At 45.9% G+C, this 22,882-nt stretch overlaps 1 protein-coding gene across 1 annotated transcript in view; it reads left to right on the forward strand.

Annotated features, from left to right (window-relative positions):
* The window catches only part of LOC123756223 (relaxin receptor 1-like), an 89,373-nt gene that overhangs the window by 16,759 nt on the left and 49,732 nt on the right, over nt 1-22,882 (forward strand). The window contains exon 3 of the mRNA XM_069336684.1: nt 1,420-1,540. Within this exon, the coding sequence (XP_069192785.1) occupies nt 1,420-1,540 (121 nt within the window). The remainder of the gene's footprint in view (nt 1-1,419; nt 1,541-22,882) is intronic.

The following is a 22,882-nucleotide window of genomic DNA, read 5'->3' on the forward strand; positions in this document are numbered from 1 at the left end:
GGTGTGTTAGTGAGGTATCCTGTGGTGTTTTAGTGATGTATCTTGTAGTGTGTTAGTGAGGTATCCTGTGGTGTGTTAGTGAGATATCCTGTGGTGTGCTAGTGATGTATTCTGTAGTGTGTTAGTGAGGTATCCTATGGTGTGTTAGTGAAGTATCCTGTGGTGTGCTAGTTAGGTTTCATGTGGGGTGTTAGTGAAGCTTCCTGTGGTGTGTTAGTGAGGTTTCCTTTGAGGTGTAAGTAAGTTATCCTTTGGTGTGTTAGTGAAGTATCCAGTGGTGTCTTAGTGAGGTATCCTGTGGTGTGTTATTAAGGATTCCTGTAGTGAGTTAGTGAGGTATCCTGTTGTGTGTTAGTGAGGTTTCCTGTGGGATGCTAATGAGGTTTCCTCTGGGGTGTTAGTGAGGTTTCCTGTGGTGTTTTAGAGAGTTATCCCGTGTTGTGTTAGTGAGATACCCAGTGGTGACTTAGAGACGTATCCTGATGTGTGGGAGTGAGTATCCAGTGGTGAGTTAGTTATGTATCCTGTGGTGTGTTTGTGAGATATGCTGTGGTGTGTTAGTGGGGTATCCTGTGGTGTGTTAGTAAGGTTTCCTGCGGGATGTTAGTGAGGTTCCCTGTGGGGTGATAGTGAGGTTTCCTTCTGGGTGTTAGTAAGGTATCCTGTGGTGTGTTAGTGAGGTATCCTGTGATGTGCTAGTGAGGATTACTGTGGTGTGTTAGTGAGGTTTAATGTGGTTTGTTAGTGAGGTATCTTGTGGTGTGTAAGTGAGGTATTCTGTGGTGTGTTATTGAGGATTTCTGAGGGATGCTAGTGAGGTTTCCTGTGGTGTGTTAATGAGGTAAACTGTAGTGTGTTAATGAGATATTATGTGGAGTATTAGTGAGGTATCCTGTGGGGTGTTTGGTATGTAATCTGTATCCCCTGGTGCGTGTGCCCCTTGTGTTAAATAGTCTGTCTTTATCTACCCTATCAATTCCTCTGAGAATCTTGTATGTGGTGATCATGTCCCCTCTAACACCTCTGTCTCCCAGGCATGTGAGGTTTAATCACATAATACCTCACTTCCAGATTCCCTCACCCAAAAAATACCTCACTAACGAGTCCCTCACCCACACAATACCTCACTAACAAGAGTTCCTCACCCACACAATACCTCACTAACGAGTCCCTCACCCACACAATACCTCACTAACGAGTCCCTCACCCACACAATACCTCACTAACAAGAGTTCCTCACCCACACAATACCTCACTAACGAGTCCCTCACCCACACAATACCTCACTAACGAGTCCCTCACCCACACAATACCTCACTAACAAGAGTTCCTCACTCACACAATTCTTCTCCCTCGCCATACCTCACCCTAGAACACCTCACACAATGGTTACCTCACCTCACAGTATTCTGTTGACAGCGCTGTGGGTGAGCAGCTTCTACGGGAGTAACGCCATGTGCTTCCCTCTACACATCAACGAGCCCTACCTGGTGGGCTGGCAGTACTCGGCTTTCATCTTCCTGGGACTCAATATTGTAAGGTGAGTCCTGACAAGTCCTGGTGAGTCCTAGTGAGTTCTGGTGAGTGTTGGTGAGTCCTAGTGAAGGCCAGCGAGTCCTGGTGAGTCCTGGTGAGTCCTGACGAGTCCTGTTGTTGTGTTCTGATGAGTCATGGTGAGTCCTGGCGAGTCCTCGTGAGTTGTGGCAAGTCCTGGTAAGTCCTGGTAAAACAGTACCTAGTAGACTGCGTGTTCATCTATGATTATTAATTATCCTAATGGTTATTTCTTTGCTTTAGCTTCTTCATTTACTCTTGCACACGTTTAAGTTATGCAGTTTATCACCATATTTTATTGGTCATGTCCTGCAGCTTGGTTATATTCTGCAGTTTGGTTATGTTCTGCAGCTTGGTCATGTTCTGCAGCTTAGTCACGTTCTGCAGCTTAGTCATGTTCTGCAGCTTAGTCACGTTCTGCAGCTTAGTCACGTTCTGCAGCTTAGTCATGTCCTGCAGCTTAGTCATGTCCTGCAGCTTAGTCATGTTCTGCAGCTTAGTCACGTTCTGCAGCTTAGTCATGTCCTGCAGCTTAGTCACGTTCTGCAGCTTAGTCACGTTCTGCAGCTTGGTAATGTTCTGCAGCTTGGTAATGTTCTGCAGCTTAGTCATGTCCTGCAGCTTAGTTGTGGGAACCGACCTGTGAGATTTATATTTATTTAATTTATATGAATTTATATTTACGTTAATTTATATACTTCGATAGCAATTTGTATAATGATAAGTGGACTGTATTTCTGCAATAATCTCATAATCTCACAAATCGATCCTCTACACATTAGGGGGGGTTATTATATTAATATATATGCAGCCAATCAAACTACAGTAATAGCTACATACATTGATGAGGTTCCTTATCTTATAGTACAGCAGGTTAGTCCACCAGGTATAACTAGGGTGTAGACACCAAATTATCCTCTTTGAGGTAGCTTCTATCACCCAGTAACTGGTGCACATAATCTTGCATCCTCGTCTTGACCTGTCAAAAGTGCGCTAGCTGTGAAGCCAGATACCTATATATGACAAGTATATCAGAGAAAACAGTACATGGAACATGAAGACCTGGCTTAATTACCTTTAGTTTGAGGCTTCCATGTGATCTAACCGGATAACCCTACCCAATGACATTAATGGCCACTAATGATAGATAATGGGTTTCGGATAGACACTTAACTTGAATTTGTAGACAGCGTGTTGATAATGGTACACTTTTAGTTTCCATAACACTACGTCCAAGTAAATTTAACAGGAGCCGAATTTGCTCCCGTGTGAGCCTCTGGTCTCAATAACAACAATGGCTGCCCTCCTCCCTCCACTCTGACGCCTGGCTTACATTGTCCAGATTTCAGAACGTGATAGAAGGGTCACATTTACTCTACTTTAATATTGATAATTAAGTTAATTTATATAAGATGTTTTTATGATGGTAAAGTCCAAAGACTTATGTATTTAAGAATAATTCCCAGCAGAATAGCTGGTGAATTATAATAGTATGTGGTGATGATATCCCGCTTTCTACAGACGGTAATTCCACTACAAGTTACGTTTTCTATGGGTAACTTGTTGGTAATACAGCTATTATCTGTATGATATATTAAATGGTGTCGGATTTTCCGACATAATTCCCCAGGGGGCTGCTCACGGGTCGAAGTCCTGTTTAGAACAGACGAACACCGATACTCCTCCTTCGAATTATTAGATTAATCACACATTTGTGCGTCTGTTCGTACAGGACGGATGTCCCGTACTAGAGTTGCAGGGGTTAGAAGTCTAATGCGATTTCATTTCCCTGTCAACTCTTGAAAGGCTAATATTCAAGCCTAATTACATATTATTTAACCCAGAAGACTGGATGTGATCAAGTACTACAGTCAAGTATGATTCAGGGACTGCAGTGAGATCAGTGACATAGATATAACTTGAAGTTTGTTCAGGTAACTAGTCACTGATATATAAACACTGAGGCCCATGAAATACATCTTGATTAAATAATAAATGTATCAAATCAGTCATCAGATTTATTGGGGTTTAATTTAGTTAATTGATTCAGAAGATTGAATAGCTCATCATTAAAGTAAAGTATGGTTCTGAGACTGCAGTGGGTTCAGTGACATTGGTCGCAGTGACTTGTAGCTGTTTTAGGCTACTGTTCACTGATTTGCCACTGAGGCCTCATGAACTCATCTTCAGCTTTAAATGATGATACTAACATCAACGTCTGATGCTATAGTCAGCTGTAATCTCCTTAGTATAATGCTACTGGAGAAATATAATCAGCTGACAAATTTAGATTTCTACTGGTATTGTTTATCTGCAGGCATAGGTCTCCTCAGGCTTGTTACTGGGCCTGAGATTAATTTACCTCCTGCAGAGTTTAACATGGTTATACCCTGATATTTAGTAGGGCTACCGATGAATCGATGGCAATAGTCTGTCCCTACAAGGAGACCGAAGTCGGTGAGGTGATCAGACTTAATATTATCTGCCAATTTTATTCCTCTATTTCTCAGGAATTTGGCTGTTGCTCTCAGACCTTGAACTTGTAGGTCTACTGGTATTTTGTCCACCACAATGGCTTGTACTCGACAGACGTACCTGCCTAAGCGTACTGATGGTTGTACCACCTGGTAGACTTGAGGTCCTGCATCTGTTACAAACCCTGAGATGTTGAATGACATCTGGGCTACAGGCCTTAATTGTAATTCATCTGCCAACTTTTTGGTGATATATGTTCTCTGGGATCCTTGGTCAAACAACCCACGGGTATGGACCTTGGCCCTCTTATTCAGGATGGTAATTTGGGCAGTAGGCAAAGTCGTATTACCTTTAGACTTTGCCGTATGGACACTCTTTGTTGGTTGCACCTTGCAGTACTGTACTGAGGTGGGAATGCTATCTTCCACCTTGGGGTTTGGAGACGTTGTTTTGGTGTCTCTGCACAATGCTGCATGGTGCTGACCTTTGTTACACCTATTACAGGTGTGTAATTGGGTATCACAGTCCTTGATGTTATGTTTCCTGAGGCACCTCGTGCAATGTTGCAAATCTTTGAGTCGCTCAACACGGGCGTCACTATCAGGATAATTAGAGCAGTGGTACATTGAATGTTTCTCATTGCAGAACAAACATGTTCCATAGCTTCCAGTACCCTTTGGTGTCACGTTCTTGGGTGACACAGTAACTATAGGCTTGGAGGGTCCCACTGCATATACGCCCACACTGCTACTGTTCCACTTTGGTGTTGAATTATATTGTCTAGATTGATTTGGAGTACCTTTGGTACTCTGTGGTTTACTATTATTGGTTTCTGAGGGTTTACTTGGTGGTTTTAATTTGTCATGTGTTCGTAATTGATGAACTACTGACTTTAAACCTTCAGATATTTCATTCATGGATAAGATACTTTTATTGTAATGAGCACTCATTTGTCTCAATATGTCCCTAGGTATTTTCTCCTGGACAATTATTTTCAAGACCCACTCAGCCCCGTTTGTATCTGCTGCCAGGCTGAGGGCATTGATCAATGATTCTACCTCCAGCTTGAAGACTTGGAGTGAATCAGCTGAAGCCTCCGGTGGGGGTAAATGCAACAGCTCATGAACTAAATGTGATGTTCTTACTTCTGGATCAGCATAATTATCCTTGAGGAGTTTTACTGCCAGATCATAGCCGTCATTAGTTAATCTCAGATGGGATACTACTGTTTTAGCCTCACCTGATAATTGGCCTTGCAAATAAGAGAATTTACTATTCTTTGGTAAAGATTGTTTTGAGTCTACAAGGTCAACGAATTTGTTCCAAAATTCGTCCCAATCTTCCTCATCTTTTCCTGAGAAAGTGGGTAAATTAATTGGAGGGAGTCGAGCTTCTGCTTGACTCGTATTAGATGCAACTGTTGTTGTTGTTGCTGCCTTGTTCTGGGCAATTAATTTGACATAAGGCTGTAACGTGGCTTGAGTCTGATCTTCATAATTCGCAAGATCAACCATAATGTCGTCTATTTCTGTTTCTGATAAATTAGTGTTGGCAAGTTCAGCCACATATGTTGCTATTTGGCATTTGATTTGCTCAAATTTACCTGCAGCTGCTTGATAATAGCTTTCCAGGTCAGCATAATCAACTTGAGATTGTTGTGACAAATCTTCACATTTCTTGATCTGTCTTGTTAAGTGGCCTTTAAGACCTGCAAGGGTTCTTTTCATTCTCCCTGCATTATCCATACTGGCTAGTTGGTGAAGCCTTGTGGGACTTGTACTTGGGCTGCTCATAATACTGAACAAGCACTGATGGTAGCCTAGGGTAAATTCTGCACTCACTAGGCAATAATCCTACCTCTACCAGAGGTTAGCACTTAAAATTAATACACATTATATATATACAATCATACACACTAATGATTTGAGTGATAAACCAGTGTCACTGGAAGTACCTTTAGGTTAGCTCTTCTATATCACCCTAGGATGGTAGAGACACTAATTAATCACTCAAAGGTGTAATGATCATAAGTAATTTATTATATATACAACTCAACTCGAGTTGATAAAAATTACACCCAAAATAGGGTCTGGACCATTCATTAATGGTGTTAGGTTGTTCAATATAGTACAACTGACTATTGTAATAATGGGACTAGGATGAACGATAATAGTTCAACTAGTCAATGGTTAATATCCTACCCTGTTGTGGGTTGGCAATTAGTAAATATTATACTGTGATCACTAGTGCAATATATATTAAATAATTCTCTATCTTGGAGAAATAATATACACAATTATTGATAATAGCCTCTTAATTAGCCTCTATGAAACTTCTAATATTATCTAGAAGTATTAAATGTTATTAGTGACCTCGCGAAATAAAGTCCACAAAATTCGTGGATAATCTCTCGCGAAATGTAACACCACGAAATCCGTGAACAATCTCGCGAAGACACAGTCACTAATTTGGCTGGATTCTATATTAGCGCTGTCATTTCACGAAATAACACGCCACCAAATTTCTGTGGGTGTGCATGAAACCGCTGACTAAGGCTGATCTGGGCTGAGGGAGGCTCCTGAGCTCCCACGAGGCAACGCCGCTGTCTTGACTGGCTTTGTTTAAATAACACTGCACTAGTATATTTAATGAATCCACTGGTTTGGTTAACTGGTTCATCCGGTACTAAGATGACCAAATGTGGGTTCAAAGGATCAAATAATCCGTCATCCGGTTCCGAAGGTCCAAATAATGTGGGAACCGACCTGTGAGATTTATATTTATTTAATTTATATGAATTTATATTTACGTTAATTTATATACTTCGATAGCAATTTGTATAATGATAAGTGGACTGTATTTCTGCAATAATCTCATAATCTCACAAATCGATCCTCTACACATTAGGGGGGGTTATTATATTAATATATATGCAGCCAATCAAACTACAGTAATAGCTACATACATTGATGAGGTTCCTTATCTTATAGTACAGCAGGTTAGTCCACCAGGTATAACTAGGGTGTAGACACCAAATTATCCTCTTTGAGGTAGCTTCTATCACCCAGTAACTGGTGCACATAATCTTGCATCCTCGTCTTGACCTGTCAAAAGTGCGCTAGCTGTGAAGCCAGATACCTATATATGACAAGTATATCAGAGAAAACAGTACATGGAACATGAAGACCTGGCTTAATTACCTTTAGTTTGAGGCTTCCATGTGATCTAACCGGATAACCCTACCCAATGACATTAATGGCCACTAATGATAGATAATGGGTTTCGGATAGACACTTAACTTGAATTTGTAGACAGCGTGTTGATAATGGTACACTTTTAGTTTCCATAACACTACGTCCAAGTAAATTTAACAGGAGCCGAATTTGCTCCCGTGTGAGCCTCTGGTCTCAATAACAACAATGGCTGCCCTCCTCCCTCCACTCTGACGCCTGGCTTACATTGTCCAGATTTCAGAACGTGATAGAAGGGTCACATTTACTCTACTTTAATATTGATAATTAAGTTAATTTATATAAGATGTTTTTATGATGGTAAAGTCCAAAGACTTATGTATTTAAGAATAATTCCCAGCAGAATAGCTGGTGAATTATAATAGTATGTGGTGATGATATCCCGCTTTCTACAGACGGTAATTCCACTACAAGTTACGTTTTCTATGGGTAACTTGTTGGTAATACAGCTATTATCTGTATGATATATTAAATGGTGTCGGATTTTCCGACATTAGTCACGTTCTGCAGCTTAGTCACGTTCTGCAGCTTAGTCACGTTCTGCAGCTTAGTCACGTTCTGCAGCTTAGTCATGTTCTGCAGCTTAGTCACGTTCTGCAGCTTAGTCATGTTCTGCAGCTTGGTAATGTCCTGCAGCTTAGTCACGTTCTGCAGCTTAGTCACGTTCTGCAGCTTAGTCATGTCCTGCAGCTTAGTCATGTTCTGCAGCTTAGTCATGTTCTGCAGCTTAGTCACGTTCTGCAGCTTAGTCATGTTCTGCAGCTTAGTCATGTTCTGCAGCTTAGTCATGTTCTGCAGCTTAGTCACGTTCTGCAGTTTGGTAATGTTCTGCAGCTTAGTAATGTTCTGCAGCTTGGTAATGTTCTGCAGCTTAGTCATGTTCTGCAGCTTAGTCACGTTCTGCAGCTTGGTAATGTTCTGCAGCTTAGTCATGTTCAGCAGCTTAGTCACGTTCTGCAGCTTAATCATGTTCTGCAGCTTAGTCATGTTCTGCAGCTTAGTCATGTTCTGCAGCTTAGTCATGTTCTGCAGCTTAGTCATGTTCTGCAGCTTAGTCACGTTCTGCAGCTTAGTCATGTTCTGCAGCTTAGTCATGTTCTGCAGCTTAGTCATGTTCTGCAGCTTAGTCACGTTCTGCTGGATGATAAAACCCTACAGTGTGTTTATGCTCTTTTTTTAACTTCTTTATGTCCTCCTACAACTTGTTCTTGTTCTCTTACAGCCTTCTCTGTTTTAGAGATGGGATTCTTTTCCATATTTTCGTGGAGGGGAGGGGGGGGGGGGCACTAATTTTTATTATCTGAGACCCTTTGATAAAATAATATAAAAACTACTACTGCAATCAATCACCAATGGAGCACACACACACTTGAGAATCACCCTGTAATTATCTTACCTAAGGAGAAGGGGCTCAACGTCACCTTACATGGAGAATCGGCTCATATCTGGCCTATTGTCAAATCTGGCCCCACTGAGCCACTTTGACTCACCCTCACTCTCCCATGCTTTGGGATGACCTGTTTCCAGTTCCTCTTTATGATATTATGTCTGCTCTCAACCGACCTGCAGCTGTTTCTTTCCCTCTCTCTTTCTAGAAATTCTTACCAGGACGAGTGCAAAGACAAGTTGTCTACAGACAAACATTTATTACAAAAATACAAAGAATATAGAAATAATAACATATTATCATCAGGTCCAACAAACTAGCATCACGCATATATAATACCAGTGCTCCAACAAATACAAACTTCCTTCTTCATAGGAGGCAACAACGTACGTGTGTCTCCGTCGACTCGAGTGACTCTTAAGACCTTCGCCCACGTCACGTTTCGAAACATCCTTTCGATATATCATCTTACCTTGTTTCCTTAACATGCTTGCCCTCTGCCTTTCTTCTCCTTAGTCATAATTACTAAAGTTTGCAGTGATTAATCCATTTTAATTAATCTGGTCTGATGGGGATTAACTCACATGAGGCAGATCTACCTCATTAGGCCTCCTGGGGGTTCATAACAATATGTAGGAATGTGTCCTACATATTATTAATTTACACCATCATGATGCTCTTTTGCTGCAGCTTGTTCTTGTGCTGATGCAGCTTGTTCTTGTCCTGCTGCATCTTGTTCTTGTCCAGCTGCAGCTTGTTCTTGTGCTGATGCAGCTTGTTCTTGTCCTGCTGCATCTTGTTCTTGTCCAGCTGCAGCTTGTTCTTGTGCTGATGCAGCTTGTTCTTGTGCTGATGCAGCTTGTTCTTGTCCAGCTGCAGCTTGTTCTTGTCCAGCTGCAGCTTGTTCTTGTCCTGCTGCAGCTTGTTCTTGTGCTGATGCAGCTTGTTCTTGTCCTGCTGCATCTTGTTCTTGTCCTGCTGCAGCTTGTTTTTGTCCAGCTGCAGTTTGTTCTTGTCCTGCTGCAGCTTGTTTTTGTCCAGCTGCAGTCTGTTCTTGTCCTGCTGCAGCTTGTTCTTGTGCTGATGCAGCTTGTTCTTGTCCTGCTGCATCTTGTTCTTGTCCAGCTGCAGCTTGTTCTTGTCCTGCTGCATCTTGTTCTTGTCCAGCTGCAGCTTGTTCTTGTGCTGATGCAGCTTGTTCTTGTCCAGCTGCAGCTTGTTCTTGTCCTGCTGCAGCTTGTTTTTGTCCAGCTGCAGTTTGTTCTTGTCCTGCTGCAGCTTGTTTTTGTCCAGCTGCAGTCTGTTCTTGTCCTGCTGCAGCTAGTTCTTGTCCTGGTGCAGTTTGTTCATGTCCTGATGCAGCTTGTTTTTGTCCAGCTGCAGTTTGTTCTTGTCCAGCTGCAGCTTGTTCTTGTCCAGCTGCAGCTTGTTCTTGTCCTGATGCAGCTTGTTCTTGTCCTGCTGCAGCTTGTTTTTGTCCAGCTGCAGTCTGTTCTTGTCCTGCTGCAGCTAGTTCTTGTCCTGGTGCAGTTTGTTCATGTCCAGCTGCAGTTTGTTCTTGTCCTGCTGCAGCTTGTTCTTGTCCTGCTGCAGCTTGTTCTTGTCCTGATGCAGCTTGTTCTTTTCCTGATGCAGTTTGTTCTTGTCCTGATGCAGCTTGTTCTTGTCCAGCTGCAGCTTGTTCTTGTCCTGATGCAGCTTGTTCTTTTCCTGATGCAGCTTGTTCTTGTCCTGCTGCAGCTTGTTCTTGTCCTGCTGCAGCTTGTTCTTGTCCTGATGCAGCTTGTTCTTGTCCTGATGCAGCTTGTTCTTGTCCTGATGCAGCTTGTTCTTGTCCTGCTGCAGCTTGTTCTTGTCCTGCTGCAGCTTGTTCTTGTCCTGCTGCAGCTTGTTCTTGTCCTGCTGCAGCTTGTTCTTGTCCTGCTGCAGCTTGTTCTTGTCCTGCTACAGCTTGTTCTTGTCCTGATGCAGCTTGTTCTTGTCCTGCTACAGCTTGTTCTTGTCCTGATGCAGCTTGTTCTTGTCCTAATGCAGCTTGTTCTTGTCCTAATGCAGCTTGTTCTTGTCCTAATGCAGCTTGTTCTTGTCCTGCTGCAGCTTGTTCTTGTCCTGATGCAGCTTGTTCTTGTCCTAATGCAGCTTGTTCTTGTCCTAATGCAGCTTGTTCTTGTCCTGATGCAGCTTGTTCTTGTCCTAATGCAGCTTGTTCTTGTCCTAATGCAGCTTGTTCTTGTCCTAATGCAGCTTGTTCTTGTCCTAATGCAGCTTGTTCTTGTCCTGATGCAGCTTGTTCTTGTCCTGATGCAGCTTGTTCTTGTCCTGATGCAGCTTGTTCTTGTCCTGATGCAGCTTGTTCTTGTCCTAATGCAGCATGTCCTGATGACGACCTCAGAAAAATCCTGGAGCAAGGTACAATTTTAGGCATCATCCTGAACTCTTTTAAGTGCGAAATAATATGTTCCAAAAAGGACATCCTAGAGAGAATAGAGGGTATTCTGCCGAATATCCATATAACTAAACCTAAAGACAGCACACTCCTAGGAGCTCCTCCCCCCCCCCCCCCCCTGGAGTTGAAAGCCATATTTGAGGTCCTTGATAAGAAAATCGCTGACCTTATAGATGGAAAGGAGAATTGAAAATATTGATGCTCATGATGCACTTTACCTCATCACCAGATGCCTGTCCCTCCCCAGGTTAGCCTACTTTCTGAGGTGTTCACCTTCCTACAGTACCCAAAAAATAGGCAAATATGATCTCTTATTAATATCAATGTTAAAGAAAGCCCTCAACCTCTTTTTCGATGATCATCAGTGGAAACAAGCCTCTCTTCCCGTAAGACTTGAGGGCTCGGAGTTCGAACAGCAACGCAAATTGCTGTACTATTCTTTCTGTTCTCCCCAGCATCCTATTTCCCCAACTTTCCTCAGTTGGGGAAATAGCCTCGGTTACCAATGTCTTTTGTACAGTCACGGTTGGTCGAGTAGTTAAAAAACTGGTTACGTCATGGTGCATAATCTTCCTGGCTGTCTGGGTTCGAATCCTTCTGGGGTGTGGAGTTTTAAGATATTATATCTATATAAATAAAAATGTAAATGTTCGTTTGTTGAAAATCGCTAATCTCCGAAAGTTCTTCACCGATTGCTTTGAAATTTTCACACAACCTTCCATTCAGCGTGTTTTTATATACATATTATATAAATGTTATGTATGTGAAAGGAAAAACTTGTTTTTTTCAAAAACTGTGTTTTTCATGTGAGGAAAATCTTCGAAACCTCTTCAACGATTGCTTTGAAATTTTGACACAAAGTTGCATTCAAATAGGCGCTTGGTTTTATATACCTACTATATACATGCCTCACCTGTGACAGGATTTTTTTTTTAAACAGCACCATCTGTTGGACATTGGAGCAACACATGCTGCAATCTCTGAAAGTTCTACACCGATTGCTTGGAAATTTTGACATAAGGTTCCATTAAAAAACGCGTGTGTTTTCATATATCTACTGTAGATGCCACAGCTATGACAGGTAAAAAACCTTTTTTTAAACAGCGCCATCTGTTGTATGTAATTGCAACACACGCTATACTACGAATGTTATGATTCCATTTCAATGTTTCCGATTGCATTTAAAAATTTAATTTTCATAGATTTCGATTTATTTTCATTTTGGTTTAATAATTTTCTGTGACATTGCATTGGAATTGAGCTGTGTTGTTTACCATATCGTTCATTTCATGAGTATAGGTATAGATGCCACACCTGAGAAAGGTAAAAACATTCTTTTTTTAAGAAACAGCGCCATCTGTTGTACGTAAGAGCAACACACACTATACTAAATATGTTACGATTCCATTTCAGTGTTTCAGATTGCAGTGACAAATTGAACTTTTCTAGATTTCGATTTATTTTAATTTTTATTTAAAAATTTTCTATGACATTGCATTGGAATTGAGCTCTGTTTTTTGGCATTTCATTCATTTCATGAGTATAAATATAGATGCTGTGACGGAGTTCCCCCCCCTTATAAATCTCCCACGCCTGCAGTAAGAGTCATGTCTACTTTTCCCAAGCGTTCTCTACGTTGCAGGCTACAATTTGATATATGGGAGAGAGTGAAGTGTTCTCGGAGAGCCGAGAAATTTGTGAAATAGTAATATTTTGGCCTGTGGTTTAGGCCCTTTAGGGAGCCAAGATGGCGCTTGCTTCCCTGATCTCCCGCCAAAACCGTGTGACGTCAGTGGCACCGGATTGGTCACCGACAGCAATGTGGCACCGGGAGCCAATGAAAACCTCCCGTGGCAAAAGTGACGTCACGAAGGAAGGGGGTCCGGCCAGCGCGCCGGGCTGGCGCCAGCAGTCAGACACGACACGTCATAGAGGTCGGACGTGCGACGAGTGGTCCTGTCAGTCGGACAGTTATTCCAGCTCCCGTGGATTTACGCGTCACCGGAAGTCCGCCAGTACTCTGAGAAGTCTTCCCTAGTTCATGTGTTGAACCAGAAGAGGGAATTGACGGTTATTTGAGCAACAAGTGCTCCAGTCAGGTACTGTGCCAGTAGCAGTGAAGCCGTGCAGTGACGTATGTTAACGTCTGTGGCAATTCACCAGTTCGTGACAGCGTAGTGGCTGACAGAGCCACTGGGTAGCTGAGGAAGAGAGGACTATTTGGGGAAACCGGACGACTGTAGCTGAGACGTAGGCGACAGCCGTTGCTGGGAGAAGACGACGGCCAGGAGACCGACTCCAACCTTCAAGAAGTCAAGGAGGAGGACGGACCTGCAGTGAGGAGGCACGGAGACGACGCGCCAAACGGTGGGACGACGAGAGGCTCTGGTAGGACACGACGACGTGTAGTGTGGGGGCGTTCCCGACACGAGGACCAGGAGCTACATCTCGACTCTCATCAGGGGATAGGGTGAAGTAGGTGTTTCTAGTTCCCTCCCCATTCCCCTTTAGTTAGCTATGTTATTCGGCTATATTATCTAGCCTGAGGATTTTATATGTCGTGAGCAAGTCTCACCCATGTCACGGTAAAGCACCAGTGTGCTAGACAGTACTATCAAGAGTACTTGTAATATTCATGTTGATTATTGGTGTGTACAGGCACCAGGAACCAGTGATAAATTTACTGTGTTGTGTATATCTTTCTATAGATTTTTTATATGAACATATAGTGGTAAATTATATATAATATTATGCCAGTATTTGGAGGTTAGGCTATGTGCTCAGAAACTATTTATTTTCCATGTATTGATGATTGATTTATATACCATATATATGTCTATGTTCATTCAGTGAATAATCATTTGTGAGTACAGTGAATCATTGCGTTATCGCCAACGAGAGAAAGTACTGAAAACTCCAGTGTTAATAGTTCATAATATATTGTTGAGTGAAGAACAATGTGAAGCCATTACAGTGAATCATTATAGCATTGATTGTAGAAAAGACTGTTTGAGCCTGAGTACAGTGTAACTGAGTAATACGGTTTATTTAGCCAATATCGAGTGTGCGAGTTTCTAGTAATATTGGAGAATTTAATGAAACAGCGCGCGTGAATCTAGAAAACAAGCAAATTTCGCGCAGAGAGACCATTGCGATCAGCTGTTCTTGACACTTGATGAGGAGGGGAGAATGTTGCCCTCTAGCGGTCGCATAATATCCGTGGGAATTACCGGCCGAGTCAGGATCAGTTGATTTATCGATTATTGTGTGGCCTTGTGACATCTTTCATACATTTTAAGTAAAATACAAAACTCTCTTTGTGTTTTTATCATCCCCTCCATTGATCTTGTGGCTATACTATACCAGTAAGCATAGAGTGATAACAATAAGTACCTGCCTGATTCCTGATCTTTGAGTGTGACCTTGCCAAGGCTACCTCTGAATACACCAGTCCACTGATGGTGTTACTGGCCACCTTAAACACCAGTTGGCGATCTAGTGTTTAACCGTAGAGCCCTATTGTTGGGGAGGGCACACGACAGTCGATATGAACGAGTCGTGTTCTCACTCTTTCTTGATAAGAGGCCGTTAAGATTGACTGGGAGACTCTCCTGGCGTGCAGTGGCGCCGTGAGGATCGAGGGAAGACCCGCAGGGCTACGGTGAGTTACCTTGGGTATAACTATTGCTCACCCCAGAGTGAGGGTAGAGAATTAATAGAGAGGTGAAACCCCAACATTGGCGACCTTGCCAGGATTTCGATCGAAGTAAAGGTTGCAGTGGTGGTACTTGGCAGTGGTGTTAGAGATCAGGCGCAGGTTATCACTCATAGCACAAGATGGAGGGTGATAAAGTAACCAGGTTTATTGACTCTAGAGACGAACAGGTGCTGGAAGAGTGCACCAAGGCACAGTTACAGGCTATAGCCGATCATTTTGGAATAAAGCTGAAATCTGCCAGAGTTGGTGAAAGAAGACTAGAGATAATGGCTCAGCTCAAGGCTCGAGACGATGCTTTGGGGGAGGAACGGCCCCAAACACCTGCCAGTGAGGGTGAACACCTGAGTATTGGTGGAAGCAGCAGGGTCTCCAGCGGCAGCAGGCACAGCATTAAGCTGGAAATAATGAAGCTGCAGCTGGAGGCAGAGCAGCGCAAGGAAGAGCGAGAAGCAGAAGCACAGCAGCGCAAAGAAGAGCGAGAAGCAGAAGCGCAGCTGAGGAGAGAAGAGGCACAGCAGCGCAAAGAAGAGCGAGAAGCACAACAGCGCAAAGAAGAGCAAGAGCGAGAAGCACAGATGCAGCGTGAGGAACGGGAAGCACAGCTGCGCCGGGAAGAGCGAGAACGAGAAGCAGAGGCACAGATGAAGCGTGAGGAGCGAGAAGCACAGATGCAGCGTGAGGAACGAGAAGCACAGCGGCGCCGGGAAGAACAAGAGCGAGAAGCACAGTTACGCAGGGAAGAACACGAGCGAGAAGCACAACTACGCAGGGAAGAACACGAGCGAGGGCTGAGACAACAGGAAATAGAAGCCAACAAGGAGGTGGAGCTGAAGCGAGCTGAACTGGGACTAGGTGCCCCTGCCCCGCCACAGGAAGACCGACGAGTGAGGGAACGAGACCTGCCGGTCTTTGTGCCTAGTGAAGCCGAAAGTTTCTTTGATCACTTTGAGAGAGTTGCTGCTATGAAGAGGTGGCCGAGGGCGGAGTGGGCGGAGTTGGTCCAAGGGAGGCTCACAGGTGAAGCTCGTGAAGCCTTCACTATGCTCGACTTCCAAGAATGCACTAACTACGATGCGGTAAAACGAGCTGTGCTCCGTTCCTTTAAGCTCACGCCAGAGTGCTACAGAAAGAGGTTTAGAGAATGTACCCGGTCGCCAGGAAAATCGTATGCGGAGACGGCGAGGGACATGGAAAGAAAGTTCCTTAAGTGGTTGGACTCTGAAGAAGCGGGGTCGGCCAAAGAGGTCAAGGAACTAATGGTCATGGAAAAGTTTATGTCCGTGCTCCCTCCGGAGATCAGGATGAGGATAAAGGAGGCGGACATAAAGAACCTGAGGGCCGCAGCCGACCGGGCCGACATGTTAGAAGAAGCCCTACGCCCACGCCGAGAGGGACAGCACCGACCACCCGCATACGTCGGAAACGATAGGAGTTATAGAAGGACGGATGGATGGAGGACAGGAGCGAGTTCTCCCAAATCCCACCTCTCAAGTTGGAACACCCGAGGATCAAAGGGTGCTGTAGAGCCGATAGAGGAGAACCAAGCTGAGAGCTCGGGAACTGTTACTGCAGGGAAAGAAACGACAAGTCAGGCGGGAAAGACACAGGGTGTGACGGTCTCTGGAGGCAGTGCTAAGGCGAGCGGTGGCGGATGGTCTCCGCCGAAGGGCCGCTGCTACAACTGCGGAATACCCGGACATGTCGCGCGGGAATGCAGACGCCCTAAGCAGCGGGGACACGTTGCTTTAGTGATGTTCGAGGACCAGAGGGCCGAGGGAGTGCGGGATGAACCCGTGCTGAATGGGGAGAAGAAAGTTCACCCATTCATGTGTCATGGAACCGTAAGGATGGGGGTCGCAGACCCCATCCCAGTGAAGATGCTAAGAGACACCGGGGCTGACTTTACCCTGGTAAGTGAAACCCTGTTCCCCGAGGGTTACGAAAGTACCAGTGTGGGGGTGGCACGGGTGGCCACTGTGGGAGGCCCAGTGAGGATGCCCCTACACCAGGTAACTTTAAATTCCGAATATGGCGGCCAGACCCTAGTGGTGGGAGTCTGTACATCAATGCCCAAGATGGAGGCACAGGTCATCTTGGGGAATGACGCGTGTGGAGGATATGTCCTCTCGCATCTCGTGAAAGGCGAAGAATGCCTGGAACAATACAAGAAGACAGGCGGAGAGTTGAACGTCTGTGGGGACGAGAAGGGAATCGCACTGGTGGCGATCCCAGTTTGTACTGTGACACCGAGACAACGCGAAGAACCAGGAGGTTGTGGATCTGATGGGGCTGAGGAGTCGACTGACAGCCTGGGAACAGATCACCTCTGCGTAGGACCCAGAGAACGAGTGGAGGGCGAAAGTAGCCCGAATGGTGAGTTGCAGGCGACACTCACCGGTTCTCCAGGGGTAAACCACACTCGTCTCGGAGAGTCACAGCAGGAGGAGTGCCCCGAATTGGTTAGTAAGGCCGAAGGAGGACGTGTGGGTCCTGAGAAGGCTTACTTTCCATTTATCTATATTATATATGCCATGCTATCCATGCTGAGGGAACGATGGACACTAGGAGCGACCGTGGGAACGGTGAATAAATATGTCCAGAAGTTCAAAGAACGTCTCACTAGAGCGAAGAAACTGGCTAGGAAACTCCTGAAAAAGGCGCAACGTAAGATGTCGGAGTGGTACGACAGGAGAGCTGCGCAGAGAGATTTTCAGGCCGGATCCCAAGTAATGGTTGTGCTTCCAGGTAAAGGTAAGGTGACCAGGTCGCGGTTCAAGGGACCATACCAAGTGCTGCGACGGTTGGGTCCAGTGTCGTACGAGATTGGGAAGCCGGATGGACCCCGAAAGAAACAGGTGTGTCACGTAGACCGCCTGAAACCTTTCTTCACTGTGGAAGGAAGAGCCAACAAGCAGGACGGAACGATGTCCCGAGAAACCCAGCGGAAGACGGGTCTGAGTGTACTGAGGGACCGAGAACTCCCGGAGGAGGAAAGTAAGTGGTCCAGGGCGGACGGCACCAGTCTCACCCGCACTGAGAGTCTGACAAGGATCAAGGTCAAGCACATCAAGGGGAAGGACAACGTAGTAGCGGATGCCCTATCCCGCATTCACTAACCAGACATGACTCTTATTTTAAGGGGAGGGGTATGTGACAGAGTTCCCCCCCTTATAAATCTCCCACGCCTGCAGTAAGAGTCATGTCTACTTTTCCCAAGCGTTCTCTACGTTGCAGGCTACAATTTGATATATGGGAGAGAGTGAAGTGTTCTCGGAGAGCCGAGAAATTTGTGAAATAGTAATATTTTGGCCTGTGGTTTAGGCCCTTTAGGGAGCCAAGATGGCGCTTGCTTCCCTGATCTCCCGCCAAAACCGTGTGACGTCAGTGGCACCGGATTGGTCACCAACAGCAATGTGGCACGGGGAGCCAATGAAAACCTCCCCTGGCAAAAGTGACGTCACGAAGGAAGGGGGTCCGGCCAGCGCGCCGGGCTGGCGCCAGCAGTCAGACACGACACGTCATAGAGGTCGGACGTGCGACGAGTGGTCCTGTCAGTCGGACAGTTATTCCAGCTCCCGTGGATTTACGCGTCACCGGAAGTCCGCCAGTACTCTGAGAAGTCTTCCCTAGTTCATGTGTTGAACCAGAAGAGGGAATTGACGGTTATTTGAGCAACAAGTGCTCCAGTCAGGTACTGTGCCAGTAGCAGTGAAGCCGTGCAGTGACGTATGTTGACGTCTGTGGCAATTCACCAGTTCGTGACAGCGTAGTGGCTGACAGAGCCACTGGGTAGCTGAGGAAGAGAGGACTATTTGGGGAAACCGGACGACTGTAGCTGAGACGTAGGCGACAGCCGTTGCTGGGAGAAGACGACGGCCAGGAGACCGACTCCAACCTTCAAGAAGTCAAGGAGGAGGACGGACCTGCAGTGAGGAGGCACGGAGACGACGCGCTAAACGGTGGGACGACGAGAGGCTCTGGTAGGACACAACGACGTGTAGTGTGGGGGCGTTCCCGACACGAGGACCAGGAGCTACATCTCGACTCTCATCGGAGGATAGGGTGAAGTAGGTGTTTCTAGTTCCCTCCCCATTCCCCTTTAGTTAGCTATGTTATTCGGCTATATTATCTAGCCTGAGGATTTTATATGTCGTGAGCAAGTCTCACCCATGTCACGGTAAAGCACCAGTGTGCTAGACAGTACTATCAAGAGTACTTGTAATATTCATGTTGATTATTGGTGTGTACAGGCACCAGGAACCAGTGATAAATTTATTGTGTTGTGTATATCTTTCTATAGATTTTTGATATGAACATATAGTGGTAAATTATATATAATATTATGCCAGTATTTGGAGGTTAGGCTATGTGCTCAGAAACTATTTATTTTCCATGTATTGATGATTGATTTATATACCATATATATGTCTATGTTCATTCAGTGAATAATCATTTGTGAGTACAGTGAATCATTGCGTTATCGCCAACGAGAGAAAGTACTGAAAACTCCAGTGGTAATAGTTCATAATATATTGTTGAGTGAAGAACAATGTGAAGCCATTACAGTGAATCATTATAGCATTGATTGTAGAAAAGACTGTTTGAGCCTGAGTACAGTGTAACTGAGTAATACGGTTTATTTAGCCAATATCGAGTGTGCGAGTTTCTAGTAATATTGGAGAATTTAATGAAACAGCGCGCGTGAATCTAGAAAACAAGCAAATTTCGCGCGGAGAGACCATTGCGATCAGCTGTTCTTGACACTTGATGAGGAGGGGAGAGTGTTGCCCTCTAGCGGTCGCATAATATCCGTGGGAATTACCGGCCGAGTCAGGATCAGTTGATTTATCGATTATTGTGTGGCCTTGTGACATCTTTCATACATTTTAAGTAAAATACAAAACTCTCTTTGTGTTTTTATCATCCCCTCCATTGATCTTGTGGCTATACTATACCAGTAAGCATAGAGTGATAACAATAAGTACCTGCCTGATTCCTGATCTTTGAGTGTGACCTTGCCAAGGCTACCTCTGAATACACCAGTCCACTGATGGTGTTACTGGCCACCTTAAACACCAGTTGGCGATCTAGTGTTTAACCGTAGAGCCCTATTGTTGGGGAGGGCACACGACAGTCGATATGAACGAGTCGTGTTCTCACTCTTTCTTGATAAGAGGCCGTTAAGATTGACTGGGAGACTCTCCTGGCGTGCAGTGGCGCCGTGAGGATCGAGGGAAGACCCGCAGGGCTACGGTGAGTTACCTTGGGTATAACTATTGCTCACCCCAGAGTGAGGGTAGAGAATTACTAGAGAGGTGAAACCCCAACATTGGCGACCTTGCCAGGATTTCGATCGAAGTAAAGGTTGCAGTGGTGGTACTTGGCAGTGGTGTTAGAGATCAGGCGCAGGTTATCACTCATAGCACAAGATGGAGGGTGATAAAGTAACCAGGTTTATTGACTCTAGAGACGAACAGGTGCTGGAAGAGTGCACCAAGGCACAGTTACAGGCTATAGCGGATCATTTTGGAATAAAGCTGAAATCTGCCAGAGTTGGTGAAAGAAGACTAGAGATAATGGCTCAGCTCAAGGCTCGAGACGATGCTTTGGGGGAGGAACGGCCCCAAACACCTGCCAGTGAGGGTGAACACCTGAGTATTGGTGGAAGCAGCAGGGGATCCAGCGGCAGCAGGCACAGCATTAAGCTGGAAATAATGAAGCTGCAGCTGGAGGCACAGCAGCGCAAGGAAGAGCGAGAAGCAGAAGCACAGCAGCGCAAAGAAGAGCGAGAAGCACAACAGCGCAAAGAAGAGCAAGAGCGAGAAGCACAGATGCAGCGTGAGGAACGGGAAGCACAGCTGCGCCGGGAAGAGCGAGAACGAGAAGCAGAGGCACAGATGAAGCGTGAGGAGCGAGAAGCACAGATGCAGCGTGAGGAACGAGAAGCACAGCGGCGCCGGGAAGAACAAGAGCGAGAAGCACAGTTACGCAGGGAAGAACACGAGCGAGAAGCACAACTACGCAGGGAAGAACACGAGCGAGGGCTGAGACAACAGGAAATAGAAGCCAACAAGGAGGTGGAGCTGAAGCGAGCTGAACTGGGACTAGGTGCCCCTGCCCCGCCACAGGAAGACCGACGAGTGACGGAACGAGACCTGCCGGTCTTTGTGCCTAGTGAAGCCGAAAGTTTCTTTGATCACTTTGAGAGAGTTGCTGCTATGAAGAGGTGGCCGAGGGCGGAGTGGGCGGAGTTGGTCCAAGGGAGGCTCACAGGTGAAGCTCGTGAAGCCTTCACTATGCTCGACTTCCAAGAATGCACTAACTACGATGCGGTAAAACGAGCTGTGCTCCGTTCCTTTAAGCTCACGCCAGAGTGCTACAGAAAGAGGTTTAGAGAATGTACCCGGTCGCCTGGAAAATCGTATGCGGAGACGGCGAGGGACATGGAAAGAAAGTTCCTTAAGTGGTTGGACTCTGAAGAAGCGGGGTCGGCCAAAGAGGTCAAGGAACTAATGGTCATGGAAAAGTTTATGTCCGTGCTCCCTCCGGAGATCAGGATGAGGATAAAGGAGGCGGACATAAAGAACCTGAGGGCCGCAGCCGACCGGGCCGACATGTTAGAAGAAGCCCTACGCCCACGCCGAGAGGGACAGCACCGACCACCCGCATACGTCGGAAACGATAGGAGTTATAGAAGGACGGATGGATGGAGGACAGGAGCGAGTTCTCCCAAATCCCACCTCTCAAGTTGGAACACCCGAGGATCAAAGGGTGCTGTAGAGCCGATAGAGGAGAACCAAGCTGAGAGCTCGGGAACTGTTACTGCAGGGAAAGAAACGACAAGTCAGGCGGGAAAGACACAGGGTGTGACGGTCTCTGGAGGCAGTGCTAAGGCGAGCGGTGGCGGATGGTCTCCGCCGAAGGGCCGCTGCTACAACTGCGGAATACCCGGACATGTCGCGCGGGAATGCAGACGCCCTAAGCAGCGGGGACACGTTGCTTTAGTGATGTTCGAGGACCAGAGGGCCGAGGGAGTGCGGGATGAACCCGTGCTGAATGGGGAGAAGAAAGTTCACCCATTCATGTGTCATGGAACCGTAAGGATGGGGGTCGCAGACCCCATCCCAGTGAAGATGCTAAGAGACACCGGGGCTGACTTTACCCTGGTAAGTGAAACCCTGTTCCCCGAGGGTTACGAAAGTACCAGTGTGGGGGTGGCACGGGTGGCCACTGTGGGAGGCCCAGTGAGGATGCCCCTACACCAGGTAACTTTAAATTCCGAATATGGCGGCCAGACCCTAGTGGTGGGAGTCTGTACATCAATGCCCAAGATGGAGGCACAGGTCATCTTGGGGAATGACGCGTGTGGAGGATATGTCCTCTCGCATCTCGTGAAAGGCGAAGAATGCCTGGAACAATACAAGAAGACAGGCGGAGAGTTGAACGTCTGTGGGGACGAGAAGGGAATCGCACTGGTGGCGATCCCAGTTTGTACTGTGACACCGAGACAACGCGAAGAACCAGGAGGTTGTGGATCTGATGGGGCTGAGGAGTCGACTGACAGCCTGGGAACAGATCACCTCTGCGTAGGACCCAGAGAACGAGTGGAGGGCGAAAGTAGCCCGAATGGTGAGTTGCAGGCGACACTCACCGGTTCTCCAGGGGTAAACCACACTCGTCTCGGAGAGTCACAGCAGGAGGAGTGCCCCGAATTGGTTAGTAAGGCCGAAGGAGGACGTGTGGGTCCTGAGAAGGCTTACTTTCCATTTATCTATATTATATATGCCATGCTATCCATGCTGAGGGAACGATGGACACTAGGAGCGACCGTGGGAACGGTGAATAAATATGTCCAGAAGTTCAAAGAACGTCTCACTAGAGCGAAGAAACTGGCTAGGAAACTCCTGAAAAAGGCGCAACGTAAGATGTCGGAGTGGTACGACAGGAGAGCTGCGCAGAGAGATTTTCAGGCCGGATCCCAAGTAATGGTTGTGCTTCCAGGTAAAGGTAAGGTGACCAGGTCGCGGTTCAAGGGACCATACCAAGTGCTG

The sequence above is a fragment of the Procambarus clarkii genome, chromosome 36 (genome assembly GCF_040958095.1).
Source record: "Procambarus clarkii isolate CNS0578487 chromosome 36, FALCON_Pclarkii_2.0, whole genome shotgun sequence".
Taxonomy (NCBI): Eukaryota; Metazoa; Arthropoda; class Malacostraca; order Decapoda; family Cambaridae; genus Procambarus; species Procambarus clarkii.